Source organism: Melozone crissalis, unplaced genomic scaffold (assembly GCF_028551555.1).
Source record: "Melozone crissalis strain CALT ecotype California unplaced genomic scaffold, PUWL_Pcris_2 ptg000004l_1, whole genome shotgun sequence".
NCBI lineage: Eukaryota > Metazoa > Chordata > Aves > Passeriformes > Passerellidae > Melozone > Melozone crissalis.
The window spans coordinates 4,837,214-4,859,575 of NW_026535782.1; the positions used below are offsets into that span (position 1 = coordinate 4,837,214).

The 22,362-nt window shown below is 40.4% G+C and overlaps 1 protein-coding gene across 3 annotated transcripts; it reads right to left on the bottom strand.

Annotated features, from left to right (window-relative positions):
* Positions 1 to 756: 756 nt before the first annotated feature.
* Positions 757 to 22,104, bottom strand: NAPEPLD (N-acyl phosphatidylethanolamine phospholipase D). Of its 3 annotated transcripts, none has more exons than XM_054276362.1 (5): positions 21,887 to 22,104; positions 10,649 to 10,961; positions 4,354 to 5,000; positions 3,360 to 3,474; positions 757 to 2,104 (listed from the first exon to the last, which is right to left on the bottom strand). In XM_054276362.1, the coding sequence occupies exons 1-5, from the start codon at positions 22,093 to 22,095 to the stop codon at positions 1,976 to 1,978; spliced, it is 1,413 nt and encodes a 470-aa protein (XP_054132337.1). In that variant the 5' UTR covers positions 22,096 to 22,104; the 3' UTR covers positions 757 to 1,975. The 3 variants fall into 3 exon arrangements, with proteins under 3 accessions (XP_054132337.1, XP_054132356.1, XP_054132346.1); XM_054276381.1 differs by lacking the exon at positions 21,887 to 22,104 and adding an exon at positions 21,672 to 21,775; XM_054276371.1 differs by lacking the exon at positions 21,887 to 22,104 and adding an exon at positions 14,151 to 14,202.
* Positions 22,105 to 22,362: the final 258 nt, after the last annotated feature.

Consider the following 22,362-nt stretch of genomic DNA (forward strand, 5'->3'; position numbering starts at 1 on the left):
TATAGCTGATACATGGTTTCCTAAGCTCAACAACAGAGATGTCTAGATGTCCCTTTAGGTGTTCTCCAAACTAAAAATAAGTTTTTCCAGTATCATCTTTTTTTGACAGAGTTGATCTCTTAGCCGTTGCTTTAACACCTGACACAAACATGTGACCTTTTCTAAAAATACACAAGAACTTGTTACAGTGTTGTCTCAGTTTTCTTTTTCTGATCTGGAAAGAACTATTTTTAAATGCTTTCTTCATAGAACAATGCTGCTGAGATGTTTGAAATCATGCAAAACTTTCCAATGTGCCTTTATGCAAAGATGTCTCATTTTTTATCACCTACCTCACACCCTTGGTGGAATCTTATCAGCACCCAGCAGAACATAACAGTCAGCATTCTAGGTACAAATGGTGTGAATTAACAGATCCAAAACAAAACATGTCATTACTGACATTTAGTTTCTGATCCATGTAATTCAGTGTATCTCTGCTCTGTGGCTGCTTAGCTAGGTGTTCTGTATTTTAGTTTCACTCTTTCTGAAGTACATAATTTTAGAGAATAACCTATTGATGATTATACAAACAGGAAACAAAACCAACCCACACTGTTTTCTTAACAACCTTAATCCTAAACTTGTCCTTCAAAGTACTCAAAACTTCTTGCAGCTTGGTGTCCTCCACAAAATTACAAACAGGTAATATACATTGTTTCACTCAAGTTGTGATTGAAGCTGAAACACCCCCAACACTGAATAACAGGATAGTTTTAAACCAGTTTTGATAACTGTCTATAGTTAAAAGATTACCTCAGTTGTTCCTACTATGAAATCTCATTAACTGGTTGTAATTAGTTGCCAGAAGTTCATGCCTTTAAATAATATGTCCTTTTTATATATATTTATCTTTGTGGGATATGAAAATAAAATGTACAGCAATAGCAAAAAAAAAACCCACCCAAACCAATCCACATATCCCAGAGACCAAAAGAAATCATAAACAAAACACGATTTGCCAGTGAAATTATGAAGGAGAATAACAACCCTTTTTATTGGCAACAATAGGCTTTAATTCTGTAAATGAGCAAGACAATTTGATACAGACACATTTGGCCAAGTTTTATAACACTGAACAACGTTGTAATCTCATTCAACTTTAAAATTATAGGGAAGCTATTAGAAAAATACCACAGCCCTTGCTTAAGATTTTCTACTGGGGAGAAAAAAAAAAGGGTACTTAGAAAAAGGCTGAGTTAATGCAAGGACAAGCGACATCAAGAGGTTTTTCCACTTCATGTGCTGCAAATGACACATTCAGACCTAACATAAAAACATAGACAAAACAATAAAAGTGTGCAGGTATTCTGGCCAGCAGTTAGTTTTACACATCCGTGATGCAATATTAAATTCTCTCTTTCTTTAAAAGGCACATTTCTTTGATGTAAAATTCAGCTTTTGTGGTTCATTAATAGATGGAAATGAAGAGTGAAACAATTTTACCATGCTTGTGCTTAAACAACACAGCTGTATTGGAAGACTTCACCCCACAAAACATACAGTGAAGCTGTATGAAGCTAGTACATCAAGGTACAGGGCATAACCTGAAGACTAACAAGTGGGAGAGGACAGTCTAACAATGAATAATTCAAGTCAGCCATTAATCCTAAGAATATGTTCTGTGCTGAAGTTATTATTGCTGCAGCAGGTGAAATGAAGAGTTTAAAAATAAATTTTTTATCAGTGGTGTACATCAGAGCAAGTTATTCCCAGACAACACTTAATATATAAATCACTTTTGGATCACCTCTCTAAATTTATAAACAAATAACTAATAAAGTTTGTCATGAAATTGGTATGCAAGCTTTAGTTCTGAAACTGAGAAACCTGGCATTTAGAAATCCAATTCAATCTCAAAAATCTATTGTGTACATTCTGTTAGTATTGTTCCATTGGTTCAAATCAAACAGGGCTTACAAGGACTGACACTGTTTCAGTTTTCAAAGCGGTCATTTGTATTCAAATTCCGCGACTCTCCATGGCGTAAGATAAAGAAGTCATCTTTTTTCAAGCCATATCTTTCAAGAGCTTCATTCAATTTAACTGGAGGATCCAAGTAATACTGAAAAAAAATGAGAATAATATGAGGGAAAAGATACCACTGCAACATTTTTTTGAAGGGAAAAAAGTCTCTAAAAAACGGGGGGAGGAGAAGGATATTTATCAAGTTAAAATGTTTGGGTTCATTTTAGATTTTTGGAATATAAGAACGCTGATTTACAGCTGCAGAGTAAGTAGCAAGGCTCAACTTGTGAGCCCGCACTCGGTGCCTCAAGGCAGCCATAGATCCCTCCGTTGGAAGCGCTGCCGCCAGCAGCCGGCGCTTTGCCCGCTCCGCACCCCGCGCTCCCGGCCGAACGCTCCCCCCTCGTTACCGCCGTGTGTTTGTTACATTGCCCAAAGGCACCGCCACGGAGTAATCCTCTGTATTTGTGCTCCTAAATACACAGGAACTCTTGTACTGCGGGCATAGTAACAGAGTTTATTGGGAACACTGCGGACAGGAAATGTTCTATGCACCCATCGCATCCTGCGTTCCCTCCACGCTCTGCCACGGAGCTGCACGAGCAGCAGGGACCGAGCTTAGACGGGACAACTTTTGATAAGGTAATCACACTATCAGGAATGAATTAGGAGATAAAGTGGTGCAACTGATGCAAAAACAAAGTTGAAAAACAGCTACCAGACAGTATCAAAACAAATGTAGCTACTTCATATTCACTGCACTTTCAGTTTCTATGAAAGTATCTGGGTAACCTTTGTATTAGATCTGTGGACTTAGGGGGGGTGTAGAGGGGAATAAAACATCTTAAAAAAATCAAAAATTCAGAATAACTCAATTTTTTCATATCCTTTCTGGTTTTAACTTTGAATCAACTATTAAAAATACTGTATATATTTGCTAAACAGATATAATTAATAAATACTGTTTGACCTACTGGCATGCAGTTCTTACTATCTCCAAGTGATGCACCACTCAGTTTGTTTTTATTACTGCATAACATAATGCATAACACTGCAAAATACTGCATGTCTCCTCATCTGTTATGTTCCTCAGCATCTGGATATCAGAAATCCTCCACATTTGTTTCAATAACTCTGTACTCTCTTAACCATGGAAATATTTTATGTAATTGGCTATGAAAAGCTAAGCATTGCTTTGAACAGCAGTATATAGAGTAACAATTTTCACTTATACAAAGTTCACATTTTAAGTTTACATTTACAGATATGCAGGTTAAACTGCACAAGCAAAGCTTCACTAATGACTGCCTAGTCCTTGGAAATCTCAACTCATGCTTATTGTTGCAATTTACCTCATTTGCTAAAGCAAAGGTCCCCCAATGAATTGCTACAGACTTCTTTGCTTGAACATCAATATGGATTCTTACTGCTTCTTCAGGATCCACATGCTGGTATTTCATAAACCACCTACCAAAACAAAGAAGCACTTTTTTGTGTCACCTAATCCAGTGCAAGATTTCTCCTTTACTGCCATTGCAAAGTACAAAAAGAAATATGTGCTCACCTAATCAAAAAAAATCATAAGCCTGTACACCTGGACAACATACAGAACACTCAAGATCAGGAAACTAACATATACCAACATAACATCAAACAGCAGTTCATTTATTGTACTCTCTTTTTGAAGGATATTTTCTTATCACTATTTTCAATAGGTTAAGGACATATGAGGCATTAGGGCCAAAAATTGAAATCCATCTCTGAAAAAATTTGGTGCTAGCAGTGCACACCAAAAAGTGTGTGCTTCAGAGATAGCCCACGGGAATAGGCAAAGTAGAAGAGAGAACTTGGCAATTCTTGAAAGATACAGAATTTTTTACCATGCTATTTAGATTCCCATCTTTTTTTCTCAGTCCATACATTCTTTCCTTCCAGCATCATATGAGTAGTACCATCTAAATGTTTTCTCCAAAAGGAGAAAAGTTATCTCTCCTGAGCAAACAGATTTTTCACACTCTATAAGCAAGTCATCCTTGTCTCCAGATAAGTTGCAAAACCAGGGTAAACACTGAAGCAAGAGAAAAATGCAGCAAATGACATAAACTGGAATGGCCGGGATAAAATGATGCTGTTTCAGAAAAAAAGGCACAGAGTAATTCCAGATTTTTACTCAACATTTTTAAGGGAAGAATGACTGCTGATTCATCCTTACTGTCCTTAAGTCTGAAGAAAAAACTCTCCAAAAACTTTATTAAAAGTACAGCTATAGTTTTAACTTCTGGGTGTATTTTTGTCATGAGTACGTCATTTCATTTACGTATACTGCTCAAACTCTGATTTTCTTACCTTGGCTCATAAGCTCCAATGGGGATGGCTGCAAGATCAAAAGGTCCAAACCTTTTACCTATTTGTTCAAAAGCAAAACAATATCCAGTATCTCCTGCGAAGAAAAACCTGTTCCAAGGTCCCAAGACAGACCAGCTGCCCCAGAGAACCTTGTTATCATCTGTCACAGTCCTTTTGCACCAATGCTGGGAAGGAGTGAAGACAAAAGTGACCGCATCGTGACCAGGGACACAGTTCTCCTCCCACCAATCCAGTTCGATGACATTCTCGCAGCCACACCTCTGCATCCAGGGCAGGAGCCCCAGGGGCACGAACCAGCGCAGCTCGCTCCCGAAGCGCTCGTTGAGGCTGGCCACGCTGTTGTAGTCCAGGTGATCGTAGTGGGTGTGGCTGATCAGCACCGCGTCTATCCTGGGCAGCTGCGCCACCGTGCACGGAGGGCCTCGGAAGCGCTTGGGGCCCAGGAGCTGAATGGGGGAAGCTCTCTGGCTGAAGATCGGGTCAGTGAGAAACACGAGTTCATCCATTTCCACCAGAACGGTGGCGTGTCCCAGCCACGTGACTCGCATTCCAGCTCCTGTCTGCCCAGCATCTTCTGGGGTTCGAACGAAGTAAGGTTGTAACACTGGGAGCTCTTTGTCGAGTTCCTGGCAAAAAAGAACACAATATGCATCAGAGATTTCGGAATGTTCTTGGCCATGGAACAAAAACTGCATACGAGGCACAAAGCCATACAGTCAAATTTTGTACTTTGTTTATGCTTTTATGCAGAGAACTGCAGCACACACCAGATGCCTTTTTAATGTCCATTTTCCCAGCTACTTCCTCCTCATTTAATTTTAGGTTTTTACTACATTTACACTTCTCTAAGAGAGTAAAGAGAGTATCCCATCAGGCCAGGAGACCTGATAGTGCCTTGCAGTGCTTTCACTGCAATGCCCCCAGACTAACAGCATCTCAGGAAGGGACTCCTCCACCTGAAAAAGAACATGTATACATACACACACACAGAGTGTTACTTAACAAATACTCAAGTTTAGCTTATGCAACTCAATGATGCATCCTCTTAAGTCCTAGCACAAGTAAGTCACAGAGGAAAGAAAATGCCATGTTCTCCAGCCACACTCCACTAAAGCTCTGCTAGCTTTTGTCAGGCCCTCTCTCTGCCAATCCTCATTACATCTAGAAGTAGCACACAAAGGTTAACCTCACTTGGCTAATGTTAGCTATTACAATTCTGCCTTCCCACCCTGCGAAGAATATAAGGAACATTCATAAAAAACAAAATAACTTAAAATAAACCTTAAGGTACATAGATATGCTTGGTTATGAAAAGGTTCCACCACCTCCTCCCTTATTCCAGCTTGACAAGTTTTGCAGTCCCTACTTGAGCACGACAGGTCAGAAAACTGATGTGACTGAACTTAATCCAGAGGTAAAAAATACACAGCTCTCATTTTGATTGGCTCCAATTTGACTCTGTGAGTATCCTCAAGCTGGCACAAAGGAGGCCATGACTGCACATTACCTACTGAAACTCACTGCCCAACCACCACTCATTCTCTCATTTTGAACCAGAGTTATGCTCTTCACTGCAGGTGGGTTAAAGTGCTAATGCAGAAGTTTTATATGTAATAAATAAGAGCTTTCCTATTAAAAACAAACAAACAAACAGTCTTCTCAGAATTCCTGACCATCTCCAGCTTAGCCACAATGTAGCTAAGGCTCTCCTCCCAAACACTTAGGGTCTGAACCCCTCACTTTGCTTTAGAAGAATTTTCATGTGCTAGGGCAGCTTTTAGACTCCTCCTCTCCCTCACAATCACAAACGTCCCAGCACTTCTGGTTCCAAGTCAAGTTCTGCCTGCCATGGCTGCTGCTCTCATTCTCTCAGCCCAGCACAGATTAGCACTATCTGTGAGTTTATACAGAGCTGACCTTGTGCTCCTTTACAAGTCCAGCTGATGCTGTGACAGTTCAGGATTCCAGGAGCTGCCTTGCTAAACCACTCCTGACAGCTTCAGGGAAGTTACTTTCTCCACAATATTTTATTGATTTGGAAGGCATATGTTGGGAAAAACAAAGCATGCACATCTCCATCCCCCTGCAATTCTGCTGTAAATAATAAAATATTCATGAAATTGCTTTTTCTGAGAGCTAATGGACAAGACATGTTTACTGAAGAAGTTTCATTACTGTCTCCAGGAATGAGAAATAGATAACCTTCTATAAAGCTGAACATAAGGTTAGTACAATTCATCCCCTTAGTTCATACAGGAAAAGTAGGAATCTTAGACTGAGATAAATGGCTGCTTCACCAAGAAAGAAGCCATCCTTTTCTTATCTCTATTTCATTCTAAGTACATGGGAACAACATTGGCCACAGAAATCTGAACTACAGAAGTGTTATACTGTGATATTTCAACTTGAAAAAAATATACACAAAACTAACATAGTACTCAAAAATGGAAATTAGGACAAACCAACAAATTACATATGGTTAAGTCAACAAATCAGATTACATCAAAGAAATAAAACTCAGATATGGAACTTAATGAATTGTCATAATGCAATTTAGGTCAATTAGTACATTTTTAATGGAAAATGTTCTTTTTAAGTAGCTGGCTTTAGAGTCAGACTCCGAATTTTCTCAAAACTAAATTAATTCACTTATTTTTGCTGACATTTGGCACAAATTAGTTTATAAAATTAGCATTATGCAATATTAATAAACAATATTAAATGGATGAGGAACTGGCCAATTGGCAGATGTGAAAAATCAGTTCTTAAGTGGGACTCAGACATATTCTATGAAGTTTTATCAGGGGTAGAGTTAATTTTCTTCCCAGCAGCACCTACTATGTTTTGGATTTGTGCTGAAATCAGTGCTGACAGCAGACTGGTGTTTTAGCTACTGCTGAGCAGTGCTTCCACAGCATCTCAGCCAGCTGACTGGGACACACAAGAAGCTGGGAGGGACTCAGTTGGGACAGCTGACCCCAATCCATCAGAGATCTCCCATACCACATGACATGGCAGCTAGCAGTAATATCTGGGGTAAGAGGAGGAGGTGGGGGACACTCAGAGTGGATGGTGTTTATCTTCCCAAGTAACTCACAAGGCAGGCAGCCCTGCCTTCCTGGGGATGGCTCACACCTGCCTGCCCATGCAAAGAGAATAAATTTCTTAGTTGGCTTGTGCATGCAGTTTTTGCTTTACCTATTGAACTGTCCTTATCTCAACCCACAAGTCACTTGATTTTTCCCCTTTCAATCCACTGGGGAGGAAGCAGTGGAGGGTGGAAGCAAGCAGCTGACTGGAACTTGGCTGCCTAAAGCCACAACACATCTGCACTATTAATAAAGGCTTTACAGGGATGTCAGTGGGATTGATGCCATCAAGTACTTAGAATAGTTGATTTAAAGGTAGAACTAATCACTATAAAAGGCATTTGTGAAAGTCACACAGACAGGAAGATTGATAGAGAAGAGCACAGTGCAAACAATAGTTGTCCTGACCTATTTAAATGAAATTCTGTGAACAAAAGTTCAAGACAAACCAAGACCACAAAGGCAGTGTAACCTGTACAGAGCTTGTGCTCTCCAGGTTTCTGATACACAGGCTTCTGATCCAAGCAATGATTCCTCAGAGGATGAGAGCACAAACCAGGCATGTTGTTGAGCTATCATGGTAAATCACACCAAAACATTACTTCTCAGTGCACATGATTTATGTTTGGGGTTGTTTAGTTGGGTTTTTTTTTATTATTTTACAAAAGCACACTAAAATCCCCTTAAAGCAATAAGAAATACTCAACTCATAAGATTTCAAACTAAAACACAAATTCTATTAACAGCATACTTCACATGAAATACTTAAAACTCACACAACAGGATAAAGCAATATAATGAATTAAATATGTATCTTATGGAACTTTTATCTGGCTATAATACATTTTGTTCTGTCAGACTAACCAGAAATATATTAAAACTAGAAGAATTATAACAGATTTTTTAAATACAGCAATTATGTCAAATCAGCTACCAACAGAAGTAAAATGTGCTTAATACTGTCTTGTCTTCATTACTCAAGTAATACAAAAAATTCCTCCTGCTATGTCCCTTCCCCCTCCCCTTTCTTCGTGCCCTCCTAATGCACAGCAAGAAAAAACACATGACAGGCTTTGGTAAGACTAGCTGATTAGCTTGGGATTTTTGGTGCTTAGTGCATACTGGAATACCACAGGATTTACAGAAATGAGAACAATCTAAACTGCTGATCCAACAACTAATAATGAAAGATCCTCCAACAGCACTGAACAAAGTTTCTAATAAAGCCTGTAATGAAAATACAAGAAGTGCATGCATTCTGGATGATGATCCAGGCTCGTTGTGTAGGCATGATTATAATACATATAGCTTTTCCACAGTGAAGAACAAGCACAGATCCTGGATAATGTGCTCCTTGTTACATACACAAAGCACTTGGTACAGATAAACTGAACCTGCCCAGCATAGCAGGGCATCACCAGGCTCACTCAGTGTGGAAACTGAAGCAGGAATCTGGCTCAGAGGATGTGCCATCCAGCAGTGATAAATAAAGTATGGAGCCCTTAGTTTGAATTTTAAACAAGCTCAGATGCACTTCACAGGCTGATGTAGGGGTGGAAGAAAACTGGTGGAAACAAGCATCAAAATGGCTGAAGACTCTAGAAGAGCATTTCATTAACCCCTATCTGGGTTTTTCTGTTTCTGGTTTACTTCACCAAACTTGTGAATAATTGCAGGCACCTAATTAAAAGATCTCCTATGCAAAAACTAAAATTGGCCCATGATTAATCCCAGATGGGTCAGAGAGATGGCTTTTTGGCTTTTCAACTGGTGCCTTGTAGATTTCTTTGTGATCATCCTTTATTGTAGGGACAAACTGTAAATTAAAGGGGAGTGCTGCAGCTCTGCACTCCACAGTGCACCTCAGCACTGCCTTCAAGGGACCTCAGTCACTGCCCAGGTTTCTCACTGGCACTGGGAAGACATGAAGCCTGTTCTACACAAACCAAGGAGGGCAGCAGTCAAAGGCAACTGAAAACTTCCAGGTGTGCATTTCATGGAATGTGGGCAGCACACTGTCTAGAAAGCTGTACACACTGATGCCACCATTGTCACCACAAGGAAGACACCAAATTTGTTGGACAGGATCTCAAGACTGACACAAGTTTGCTGTTCTTCTAAGTCAATTTAATTATTATTATATTACAGCCAATTTATTTGTTCCTTAAACATCCCCAAACCATCATGCATTAATGCCTAACGTGGCTTTCCTGCCCATAAAACTGATAGAATTCCTTCCTTCACAGGTAGTTCAGGTAAGACAAAATGGAAAGCTCTTTGCTAGATACTGGCTGTGAGATTTATAGCTTGTGCATACCTTCCTGCATGCTTAAAAGCATTATTAACACCTGCTTGTTAACAAATAGTGTCCTTGGTTGTGCACCCTTCAGCACAGCTTTTCTGAATACAGTCAACATCAGAAATGCCCTGAGAAGTAATTCTGTCAAAACCCAGTCATCTTCATACCTCCTGTGCCCATAAAGATAACCCATGGCTTTCCAGTACCCATTACTCTTCATGGGAAAGAAGCTTCTCCTGTCTCCTTCTTTACCTGACAAAAGCATTTCACCACCAACAAATAACAGTGTTGCCCAGTAAACTGGCACTGTACAAGTGTTTCAGTACAAATACTTGCTCAGGTTAGTTTTAACACATGCAATTTTTTCTCCTGGTGTACTGAAACATAAAAAACCAAATTTGTAAGTATTTTCATAAGTAGGTGACAGAAACTATGACATTTTCATGCAAGAGATGCAACATACGTATTAAATTGCCATCTAGAAAAAAAGGCAAAATTTTAAAAATTGGGTATGTCATGAAATAAGCTATTTCATGCAACACAAATTAAGTTAATAGTATGCTTCATAAGGCAACACCTATTAAAAAGGAATGGCTGTAACTAGTTTATGACTGAGGGGGTCAATTTTTTTTTGTTTTTATAAATATAAACTGAGCTGTATAAATTAAAGCATGTGGAACTGCCAAGGAGATAAAAATTAAAGAGGTAGAAAGTATTAACCTACCTTTTGAAAAGAATAAAATGTCAATAAAATCAGAAAAGTAAGACTTAGAAAAGTCTCCAGAAGATGTCTAATGAGTATTAAGTTAGAAACTGTGCTATTTTATTGATTAGAGCAGAGGTAAAAGCAGTCTTAATCACAAAAGTAAAACGTGGAAGCATTCACCTGCTTTGAGCGTGGCACATTGCTGTTATTTTTTTCCATGAAGGACCATTTCAAAATGTTGGGTAAGGTTGGTGATTTCCATGTTGGCCACGGGTTGACAAATCTCCCATCTTTGCCCCTCTTTGATTTAGTGACATCCTCTTCTAATCTGTAGTCCAGCCTGAAGCTTTTCCTGAAGGTTCTGGAAAGATCACTGCCCCCGGAACCTCGACCCGAGTTCTGCCGTCTCTTCACTGCTTCCTTGGGGTACTGGTTACAGGAAGTTGAAGGCTGCTCCTCATCTGTGTTCTTATCCATGCCTTTTTCAGGAGAGCTAAATCAAATTTTAAATTAATCAATATTTTCTTGGTCTAGCATAAGCATTCATAAGACTGAGTGTTCTCACACACATTAGGAACAAGCCCGCCTTTCCTGTTTTATGATCTACTGGATTTTTTAAATCAACAAAATATGCTTTTAAAACAGTCACTGTTACACAAAAGACTTCCAAAACATGCTGTGACAAGCAGACATGAGAGCTCTTTGTAGTTCAGGCTGAATTTTACTCCCTGGAATGCACAGTTTCAGATACTAACACTATTATCTACCAACTGCAAAAGTGAGGGGGAAGGGTTCCTTAATTTACATTTTGGAAGAATAGTCATTCCTCCTGAAACTTATGACATTTGGTGCCTGATGTAACACAATCCTGCAAGTCTGTGCAAGAGGCACTGGAACCTTAGGATTTGCCTATATAATGCCTTGGTTTTGTAGTAAAAACTACAGTCTTGTGCGGCATTACTAACACTTACACCAACACACATGCAGGAAACTCAGAACACAAAAGATATTTGGTACTGTTTCATATTTTGTCTAAAGCAAACAAGAAGTTTATTATAATCAAGGTAAATAACTGTTTCAAATACAATTTTGATACACATTGAACTGAACTGACTGGTGAAAGGCCACAGGAAATTGAAATATTTTAAATCACAGCTGCAACATTCGCTCTTAATGCCATTGTGAAATATAGAAAAGTGAGAAAATAACTGAGAAAAACTTATTTCTATGAAGTCATGATTCTGGTACATTTCTTAGAAAACTACAACTCAGTAGTCAGAGTATCTTATTCCAAACTGAACTTGGGTGCTGCAGACTTTACAAATATAATTGAATTCTACCCAAGGCAGAAAAACCAAATATCCCTATTTTATTTCAGAAGTTGTCAAAGCAATTCAATTGAATCTAAATACTACAATTGCTATGTTTACTTTCAACTGAAATGTTGAAAGTAAATACACTGCTCTGTTAGCTTAAAAAAATGGTTACTGTTTTAATGAGTGCATAACTTTCTGGCATTTACAAATTCTACCTAATTAAAACTGGAAGACAACTAGTAATAAACAGACAGCACTAGTTACAGCTAGGTGCAGGAATAGTTTTTAATAACAAATTGTGAAGTTCATCCTGTGGAAAATTCTCCACCACATCTAGTAGATGGACAGTTTTGTCCTCCCTAATGTTTCACTAACTCAAATACTCAGATTCCAGCTGTACACTCAGGAGCACTGGGCTGATGTAGGCAAGGCAGTCCCTGCAACAACATTGTCAGAGAACAGAACTGAAGCTCACACTTTTCCTAGAAATCTCATAACTCACTCTGCCCCCATAAGCTCAGTCACAGAGAAAATTAAATATATTGTTCACTGCACCATTTCAGCTAAGATATTACACATATGTGTCAGCAAACTGAACCCAATGCATCTGGTGATGATGCTCCAGCTTCAAATGCAGAGCCCATTTCTGCTATTTCAGCAGCAGCTGATGACGAAACACTAAGTATGGTATCAGCTGCAAATAATATGACAATTGATAAATATTGTGAAATTTTCCTAACAAAATAACCATTATTGTGCTATGCAGTAGAGATAAAACACTAACACATCAAAATTCATTTCTAATAAAAAAGCATGAACAGCATTCAGAAAACATGGCTGATAGAATTTTTTTTTACCCCTGGTCACAATCTTATTTTATGTAATTGCTTTGTACTCCTGTTTCCCTGCAGTTTTACTGAAAGCACTCCACTAACATATTTCCTGTTTAGCATTAGGATACCATATCTGCATCAGTTTCAATTTAACTGTTGCTATTTCCAGGCCTTTTTTCCTCTATTCCACTAAACATTTCCCAGAATCAGCCTTCAATGAAACACTCAATTTGCTCTATAGGATTTTAAGCAGATGTAAATGGTAACACAAGGAATCAGTGCCACAGAAAGGCAGACAGAATACCCAAAAAATGGCACTGAATATTTTAACTGTTACTTCAACTTAAGAGTTGGGTTTGGGTTGTCTTTTACATTCCTCAAAGAGCATTTTCAATGCCAAGTCAGTTTATTAATTTAGCAAAGCACAGACACAGCATAAAAGAGCTACTCTTTTAGAAAGCAGCATGAAAACAGATCACAAAAGTTTAATCAGATAGGTACTTAATTCCAGGAAATGATTCTCTTAACATCTCAGACATCTGATTTTTAAAGTGTATATAACTACCATAATTATTGCTCCTACAAGACATTTTATATTAGAGACTAGGGTGCCTAAAGTTTTATTTTTAAGCTTCTCTTTATCTATTCATTCATCTCTAAAATAGGTGAATTTTACTTTTGCTTAAACTTTCATATAAACCTTTGATCTTTTGCTGAAAGTATAAACCCCTAAGGGAAGCAGGGATCGACTGTGCTGATTAAACAGAGACAATGCCAAAGCATTGAAGGCACTGCAGGTATCTCTCTGTCTGCCAACATATTTTCCACATGATGCACATACATTACTTTCATTAGTATTCCATAAGCAACTGAAGGGATAAAAGACCTCAGTGCTCACAGAATACTTTAAACCTTTTACATGCATAAGAAGGGGACAGATTTACAATCAGTTAAAATATTCCTGATGAACTGTAGGTTCCTTTGAAGTATCAGTCTTGCCAGATAGTTTCTGTTCCACTTAAATTTATTAAATATACCCTACAATATTCATGACATAATTTTCTTATATGGAAGAGCAAGATGATAATTTCTTGAAAGCCAGAAATCATTAGCTTAAAATAAAACCCAACCAATTATAAGCCCAAGGAGATTCTTATGCTTTTGCAAAAGAAAGCCTCTACAGATAAGGAGATTTAGCAGGTATATATTAAATACTAGAAAAAACCCAATCAGAAATCAGTTGGTTTTTCTGCCAGCTTTCCTAAATTCTTCCTACCCAAAAATAATAGTTTGGCACTTGAAAAACTACTTGAATGGCAGCAAAAATTATGAGCTATAGAAATACAGAGTTCTGTTCACTTAGGAGGGACAGAGGGAAGGGATCACATCCCTGGTGAATGTTTATTGTTATATAAAGTTCTACATAAAATATTTTTATACTTTTAAACATAAAGAAGAACTACTATTCTACTTAAAACCATTTAACAGCTTTCCTGGCAAATGGAACCCATCCTTCAGGATGAGGCAACTTACCCCAGCTGAGGGCAAGTGCATTGACAATATTTGTAAGAGGGGCTCAGGACAGACACAAGGCAATCACCCCCTCTCTCTCTGTCCTCAGAGGTGCTTTGCTCTTTCAACTGAATTCAGGAGAGGAAATGAACCAAGAACATACAAACTCCTAAAGAAGACCATTGGTCATCCAAATCCACGAAGCCAGAAGGTGTTCTAGACAGAGGGAAAGAACACAGAACAGGCTGATGAATAAGACAAAGGTTAACATGAATCAAAATGCTGAGCTCACAGATCAGGTTTTCCAACATCAAATACTGAGGCATCCCTCATAATCCACAAAGGAAGAGCGAAGTTGCAGATCTGGCAAGACATGGCATGGAAGATCCATGTCTGACATCCCACTAAACTGGCTTACAACAGGATATGGCCCTTAGGACAACAGGTTTTGGGTAAATGGTTTCTTTTAGCATTGCTTATATAACTGAAGACTTGGATACAAATATTTTGGCTTTGAGCCTTGTGTTTATTTAGGAAAATAACAAAAATTTAGCTAAATATTTTAATGCTCTGTTTCAAAATAAGGATACAACAACATTACAAGAAGCACTCTGCCATTATAGTTTTTCTTTTTAAATGGTCTTTTAAACAAATTACATGAACATAGCCATAAAATCTCTTGTCTTCACCTTGTCCACCCAGTCTCTGCTAAGATCTGCTGCTCCATAAATGCAAGGGATGTAGTTCCCCTACTAATCCGAGAGCCATGCACAACATGCTACAAAGCATCAAGCCAAAACACTTACCCCTCATTTGTACACAGAAATGTGGTCCTTGTGTAACAGATCCACAGGCCTGACAGTTTAAGAATTACTATCAGGCTATGGTTTACCAGAACACAACAACTTCCCCAAAACTTGACAATTGCCTGGTAAACATTCCATAGCCTCACAAATACCTTGAATTTCTCTGCTTTTTTTGAAGTAAAGGGTTTGGTTCATTTTTAATTACTGTCTCTCTGTGTAAACTGCATCCAGAACTAGGCTGCACTAATGATCACCTAGGAGAGACAGCACATAATTCCCAGCAAACTCACACCACTGCAGCCTTACCAAAACAAGAAACTGAACTTTCTCCATATACAGCTACACAACTCTGAAGTTTTCTTTCATTATACATATTTTAATGACTGCAAAAACCCAAGCATTTTGGCTTGAAATAAAACAAAAAATTGCTTCAGTTAGAAGGAAAGGTATTTGCAAACTCTAGGGACCATGTAAGTAATTGGCTCCCACAAGCTTTACTATCAAATGCCTGCCAGCTAAGTTTTGGCTCTGCTTTCATTTTCCCTTCAGCTCTGAAATTGGCTGCTTTAATTAATGAACAGTTTGAGACTGGAAAATTCTGAATGCATTTAAACTTTTATTGTGCAGTACTTCAAGTTGTTCCATCTTACCATTGTAGACTCACCAGAACAAGAACCTGAGCTTTCTGTGAACTGTATACTCCTACACATCTTGAAGTTTTCTTTCACTATACCTATTTTTTAGCACTGCACAGCAGTTGCACCAGCAATTATTCCAAATGCTCTTGTTATTAGGATTTCACACAAAGATCCTTCAAGCTTGCATTAGCTGATCTGTGAATACTTCTATTGTTTGAATCACATTAAAAATCCTTAGTAACAAAAAGTGCTGTCAAAATTTTCATTCAACATATCTCTAAGTATCCTGATTCTACACTGTCCTCGTGTACTATTCAAGAAAGATTAATAAAAGAGTTGATAACAGAAAAAGGAATAGCTCTCTCCATAAACAGCCTCATGGAATGAGAATAAGCCCGTTATCATTCTTATCTAGCTTTGAGGATCAACAGTAAAACAAAGCAAAGTTTTATTTAGACATCATAGAGAAAAATAAGATTACAAATAAAAAAAGTTGAGACATCTACCCACAGACATCTGTTGTTAGGCTTAGTCTTTAGCAGCTGTATTACTTAAGCAGCTACTACCATGAGCCAATCCATTTCTGTCCTCACTGCTCACCTGAGCTTGCCAAAACAAATACTTTTGTCCACATGGTGAACTTGTTTAAGAAACCAATCTAGCTGATAGTCACTTCTTACCTTCCCATCCCTAGAGAAGCACTTAATTTACACCTGCATCATGGAGCAAGCATGCAAGTGTTTATACCAACAAACTGGTTAGGACAGGGAAGGGTGAGAACAGGAATATATTGCTGTAAACAAAAACTACTTATGCCAGCACTGGCCTAGAAAAAATAATTAATTAAATACCCTCTATTTAGAATTCACTGTGTGGCTCAGTTACACATACCACCAAGTTAGGTTCAACAATTCCTCCTACCCTTTCATTTTCAATCTATTCTCTTCAAGGTTTCATTTACACTTAGCACTGATGATGCTGCCTCTCTCCATTTACCTCCTTAGACAGTAACGTTCCATATTATAACCAAGCACATTCAACAGCTACCTACCACCCACAGGGCAGCCCACTCCCATTACTGCACATTCCACCTCTATTTTGCTGGCATTCATTAGGGGAACTAAACCAACAGAAAGTTATTCATGCCTATCAGCTACACCTTTACATGCCTCTGGATGCAAATTCAAATAGGCTTTAGAGTCAGGCCCATCAGGAGTCCCTGGAGCCAATAATTTCTAAAGGCTGAGTTAAATCTGACCAGCTGCAGGCACTGTGTCAGCTGAATAAAGACCCTGGATCTGGGACAATGCAGAACTATTTTCCCTTTGTTTCCAGGTGCCCCAGCTGACTGTCCCTGTGAGCATTCTGTAGTCCCCAAACATGTCTATGATCTGTAGATAATATGAGAGAAGATTTTTGTCACATTTATACCCAGTTTAGTTAGGTTGTGATCCCTGATATGACAGCAGCTGTCCACAGGGGACGTGCAGCAGAACAGAGATGACAGACCCAAGAGTCCATTTCTTTAGTGTTACAGGCCTTTAAAATAAATTCTTTTCCTCTCTACCCTCATCTTTTACTGCAGTCTTGAATAAAAGAAGCCAAGAGTTGGCTTGTGGCCATCACATCTGAAAGAGCAGCCTAGACTATCATTATGATTAAGCACAAGAGCAGTGTAATTCTGTGCTATTGCTGAAGCAGTCACCAAAGGGAAGCTGGAGTCAAATCTCCCTACACCAGAAAGGAAATTGCTTTCCTTTGCTCTCCCTAAACAACCAGTTTCATAAGACTAGTTAATTTATAGGGAAGGATGTTGAAAGAACAAGAGATGGAATCAAAGTTTTCTTACCTGCTCTGCAGGGCTGAGGCTGACACACAGGAGCAGGGTTTGTGCATTACAGCTGTGTTATGGCACACAAGACAATACCCAGGTCACAAATCAGGTGCAGACAATTTTTAAATCAACAGCAAAATAACTGTAGATGGCATATGCACACAGCTGTACAGGTAGGTTGTGCATTCCAACAGCAACTACAATCTCCATGGATGGCCCTTCATACTTAGATTTCAATAAAGCTTTTCCAAAAGAGCAAACATGAAAGTTGTAGCAAGCCAGCTCTGGGATCCAGAGCCCAGCTCTAACGTTCTGGCAGCAGCTGCACTGGTGTAACTATTTCTGCAAACTGTAACTATTTCTGTTCATGAGTTTCAGCTGGTCACTGATGTGACTCCAGGTAATGACAGAGGCACACCTTGCCAGGATGGGGTTTACTGTTAGAAAAGGTTGTCAAACTTTGAAGTTGAGCATTTAAAAACACTTTAGCCACTCCTGTGTGTTAACAGCCTCTGCATCTTGGAGTTTGCATTTTAAGTTATGATGCCATTGAAGCTGTTAGCATATGTTTTTCTTAACTAAAAAAAAAGTTTTAAAATATTACAAGCTCACGCTCCATCCTAAGGGCAAAGGTTTTCCATCTAACATCTTAATGTCAATTAGATATGACTAAACCCAAATGCTATTACATGGAATGAAATTAAGGCTCCACTTCAACATGCTGGGGGAGAAAACTGATGTCCTTTGCAGCATGTGCTTAGAGAGGCAATGGAAGAACTGTTTCCATAAAAACAAACAGAAATCATGTTCAAGCTTTGCTGCATGGGATCCACATGGCAAAGCAGGATCTAAAGTTCATTTACCATGAACTCCAGAATTTTTATGTGTGCAATTGCTATCTCCACCTCATTTACTAAGCCTTTTAATTTTCTTTTTCCTTGTCTCCCTGTGCCAGAAAGGAACCAACACCTATGCAAACTTCCTCTAGACTCACACCAAGAATAATCCTTTACAACTCTATAAAAGCTCAGTTGTCCAGGAAGTGCAGCAATACCCAAGAACTCCATTTTATTTTTAAGTTAATAGACAGTCATAAAATTTTGTTTATATTCATATTTAAAGGCTTGTCTGTTTTGATTCCCTCTTTTCAGTTCAAGATCCAGGTACATTTGGTCCAGTGTAATTTCTCTGCAACGTGAAAATACTTCCCTAAATTCCTTCTGTTCTTGATTTTCAATATAAAATCAACTTTTGCTTGTCCTAACAACATTCTTTCTCTCCCTCTATATATTTACATACACCCCATACATATATGGATTTTACAGAACTATTTATAACATTTGAATTCAAATTTATTGAAATCCAATTGAATAATTACCAGGTTGGGTAAGATAAGGAAGTGAAATTTATTTTTTTTAATTGAAATAGATGCTTTTCTTCAATGCACCTGTTCAAAGGCCAATTTTAAAATTAGTTAAGCCAAAAGGGCACCAGCCTTTCCAAATTACAAAAGTTTTGAACATCCAAACTTGATACCAGAAAGCCAGAAACCACATCCAACACAACACCCTTATAGTTCTTTAACTGAAACACACCCTAAACACACCCTAAACAAAATGCAAAGTGCTTTGCTTGTAAGTCAACAACAGAAGTGTTAATGCTAGAAGTTGTGTGGTTTGGGTTTTTCTTCTTATGAGAGAGTCAAGGCATCCTTCCAACACAAACATCTGAGCCTTCTACTCATTTTCAAGGCACCATCCTAAATACACAGGTGTTTTAAGGAGACAAAGTGTTTCATGTGAACACATCTGAACAGACACACAAACACCTTGCTACTGCCACATTCTTATCAGAAACAGTTGAATGAAACCTTCCTACAAAAACCAGTCCAAAGCACGACAAAAATATTCCCAAGTATTTTAAGCCATAAAACCTGTTGTCATATCATAAGCCTTACTCAGCAGGCAGTAGCACTTCCAGCTCCAAGCACAGTTACAGGTCTTACAGAAGAAGTAACTCTTGGCAGAGATTCTTTAACACCCAATTTTTCACTCACACCTCTTATGAAACTTTGCTTTCCACAGCAGGGGTATGATGGCAGCAGTGGTTTCACAGTGTCAGCTGGCAATGCCCAGCACTCTCTCCTGAACAGCTTTGCCAGGTTTATCTGCTTGGGCACAGTTGCAGGCTGTTCAAACCCAAACCATCCCTTCCTTGCACAGCTGCTAAACACCAAGATGTCACATGCCAAGAGTATACAACACATACCTTCTTTCCTAGATTTTCTAACAATATTCCAACTAAGTGCAATGTTTAGTTTACAGAAAAATCCTTTTTGCTCGAAACTTCACGCACAAGGCAATCAAGTGATTTTCCATGGTCCTGGCTCTGAATGTATTAGAAGTAGGGCTCACACTGCAAACTATAAAGTTCAGGCAATAGACTGAAAAAAATTAAAGGGAGATCAGGAAAAGATTCATAGATGTGACAAAAAGCAAAACTAATTTCACTGCAGGTGTTCATATAAAGACACTAATTAATATAGCAGTATTTCTGTTTTTCTCATTGCAGACAAAATAATTGCCTTCCTTTTTGCTGAAAAGAACTTAAAAGCTATTTCTGAATGAAGAATTAACAGTTTTGGTTCAATCTTGAGCTTATAAAGGCTGATGAAATAGCATTTTTCACCTGGTTATTCCTCAAATCTACTTAGATAATGCAAGTGAATAAAATTATAACAGTGGATTGCTTCCTCTTAAAAAGGCTTCACATCTCTTTTGATTTGAAGCCAAGCAGAAGCTGAATAACTGTTATTTATATTTGAACAGTTTCACTGTCACCCCTTACTTCCTTCCTCTCCCAAAAACAACTCTCCATCATCCATAACTGAATCAAACAGGGCTTTCCAACCTCCAGGTACTAAAAATTCCCATTGTTTTTTATAATAGGCATTTCACTTTGAGATAATTTGGGGTATTTTGAAAGCCACTGTTGCAATAACTCTTGAATTAATAAGAATAATATTCTTGTCTTCCTCAAAATGTAAGGAAGTACTTCCTACAAAGTAAGATAAGCTTCCTACTCTCTTAACTGATATAGCTGCTACTATGAATAAAAAAAATACTCTTTTCAAAGGTTTTTTTGCAAGAAAACGGAAGTGATTTTCCTGTTATTGTCTTTAATTTTGATGCCCTTTTAGTCGAGGCAGTTTGAGAATGAAAGAAAAAAATACTTAAGTACAAATAGTACTTGCCTTTACAACTAAAAACTTGCTACATAATCACCATTTAGCAAATGGAAGAAATCAGCCGTCACCAGAAAAAACATTTCTGCATAGGTTCATTAATTTTACTGCATGCAGTCAACAAACACTTTCCCCAAGCCCTTGCTGGCTAGAGATAATTGACGATCATTGAGATTATTTGACTGCACTAATTACATTAAATGACCTCCTTAACATCCTCCGCTTCGCGCTATACAATGCGAACAGAAACATCAGTTCGTGCCTCCTCTTCAAAAGAAAACATTCTCCAAGCCGCCGACACTATGAAGCGGATTGATTTTTTTTTTTTTTTGCGATTATATAACTTGTTTCTTTCCCAGCGCTGCTGCAGCATGTTTTACTGTCAATTGACAGAAACGAAAGCCTTGCGCTGGGAGCGAAAGCAGGACTTTATTCCTTGCAGGGTTTCTTTCGCCGGTGCGAAAGGATCCCCCGGTCGCAGCTGGTTTTGGAGCCCGTCAGGCTCTGTGCCCAACCGGGGCGGCAGGCAGGGAGCGGGGCAGGGAAACACGCCGAGTTCCGCGGGCAGCCGGGCTGTGCCGCTCTCCCCTGCCCCACACACCGAGCTCCGTGGGCAGCCAGGCTGTGCCGCTCTCCCCGGCCGGGAGCCGAGCTCCGTGGGCAGCCAGGCTGCGCCGCTTCTCCCCGGCCGGGAGCCGAGCTCCGTGGGCAGCCGGGCTGTGCCGCTTCTCCCCGGCGGGGAGCCGAGCTCCGCGGGCAGCCGGGCTGTGCCGCTCTCCCCGGCCCCACACGCCGAGCTCCGTGGGCAGCCGGGCTGTGCCGCTTTCCCCGGTCGGGAGCCGGGCTCGCCTGCCCCACGCACCTCGCCCGCCCATCCACGAACTTTTCCAAGCGGGTGCCCGCGCCCGCTCTTCCCCGCTCCCGCAGCGGCTCAGCCCGGTCCCCCCGCACTCACCGGCCCCACCGCTCCCGCAGCGGCTCAGCCCGCTCCCCCCACATTCACCGGCGGGGCCCCGCTACCGTGTGTGTCTGGAGAGCCACTGCCGAGCTCGGAGCAGGTGTTCCGCTCCTCCAGCCGCCAGCCGAGCTCTGACGGCGGCAGCCCGGGCAGTGCCTGCCCTCCGGACGGGCACGGGGCGGGAGCCGCCGCTCGGCTTGCCCCCTGCTCACAGGAAGGCGCGGGGGCAGAGACGCCCCCGGCCCCAGAGCGCTGCTGCCGCTGGAGCGCTGCTCACCTCCAAGCCTGCTGCTGCCGCCCCTGAAGAGTCTCGTCCCCCTTCTCCTCCTCCTCCATGGTGCCGCTCCACCCCTTCCACGGCGGCGGCTCTGTAGGTCTCCGGTAGGAGCTGTTAAACGGCTGCGGCGTTCCACCTGACCAGCCCGCCGCTGAGGGCAGCGCCACGACCTGCACGGAATAGCTCCACAGCGCCCGGCGCCCCGCCATGACGAGCCGGGGCTCCGTGACGCCCGGCCCCTCACCGTGCCGGGCAAAGGGCACCACACAGCCCGGCCCATCACCGTGGCGAGCAGAGGGCACCACACGGCCCAGCGTCTCACCGTGGCGGGCAGAGGGCACCACACGGCCCGGCCCCTCACCGTGGCGGGCAGAGGGCACCACACGGCCCGGTGTCTCACCGTGGCGGGCAGAGGGCACTACACGGCCCGGCCCCTCACCGTAGCGGGCAGAGGGCACCACACGGCCCGGTGTCTC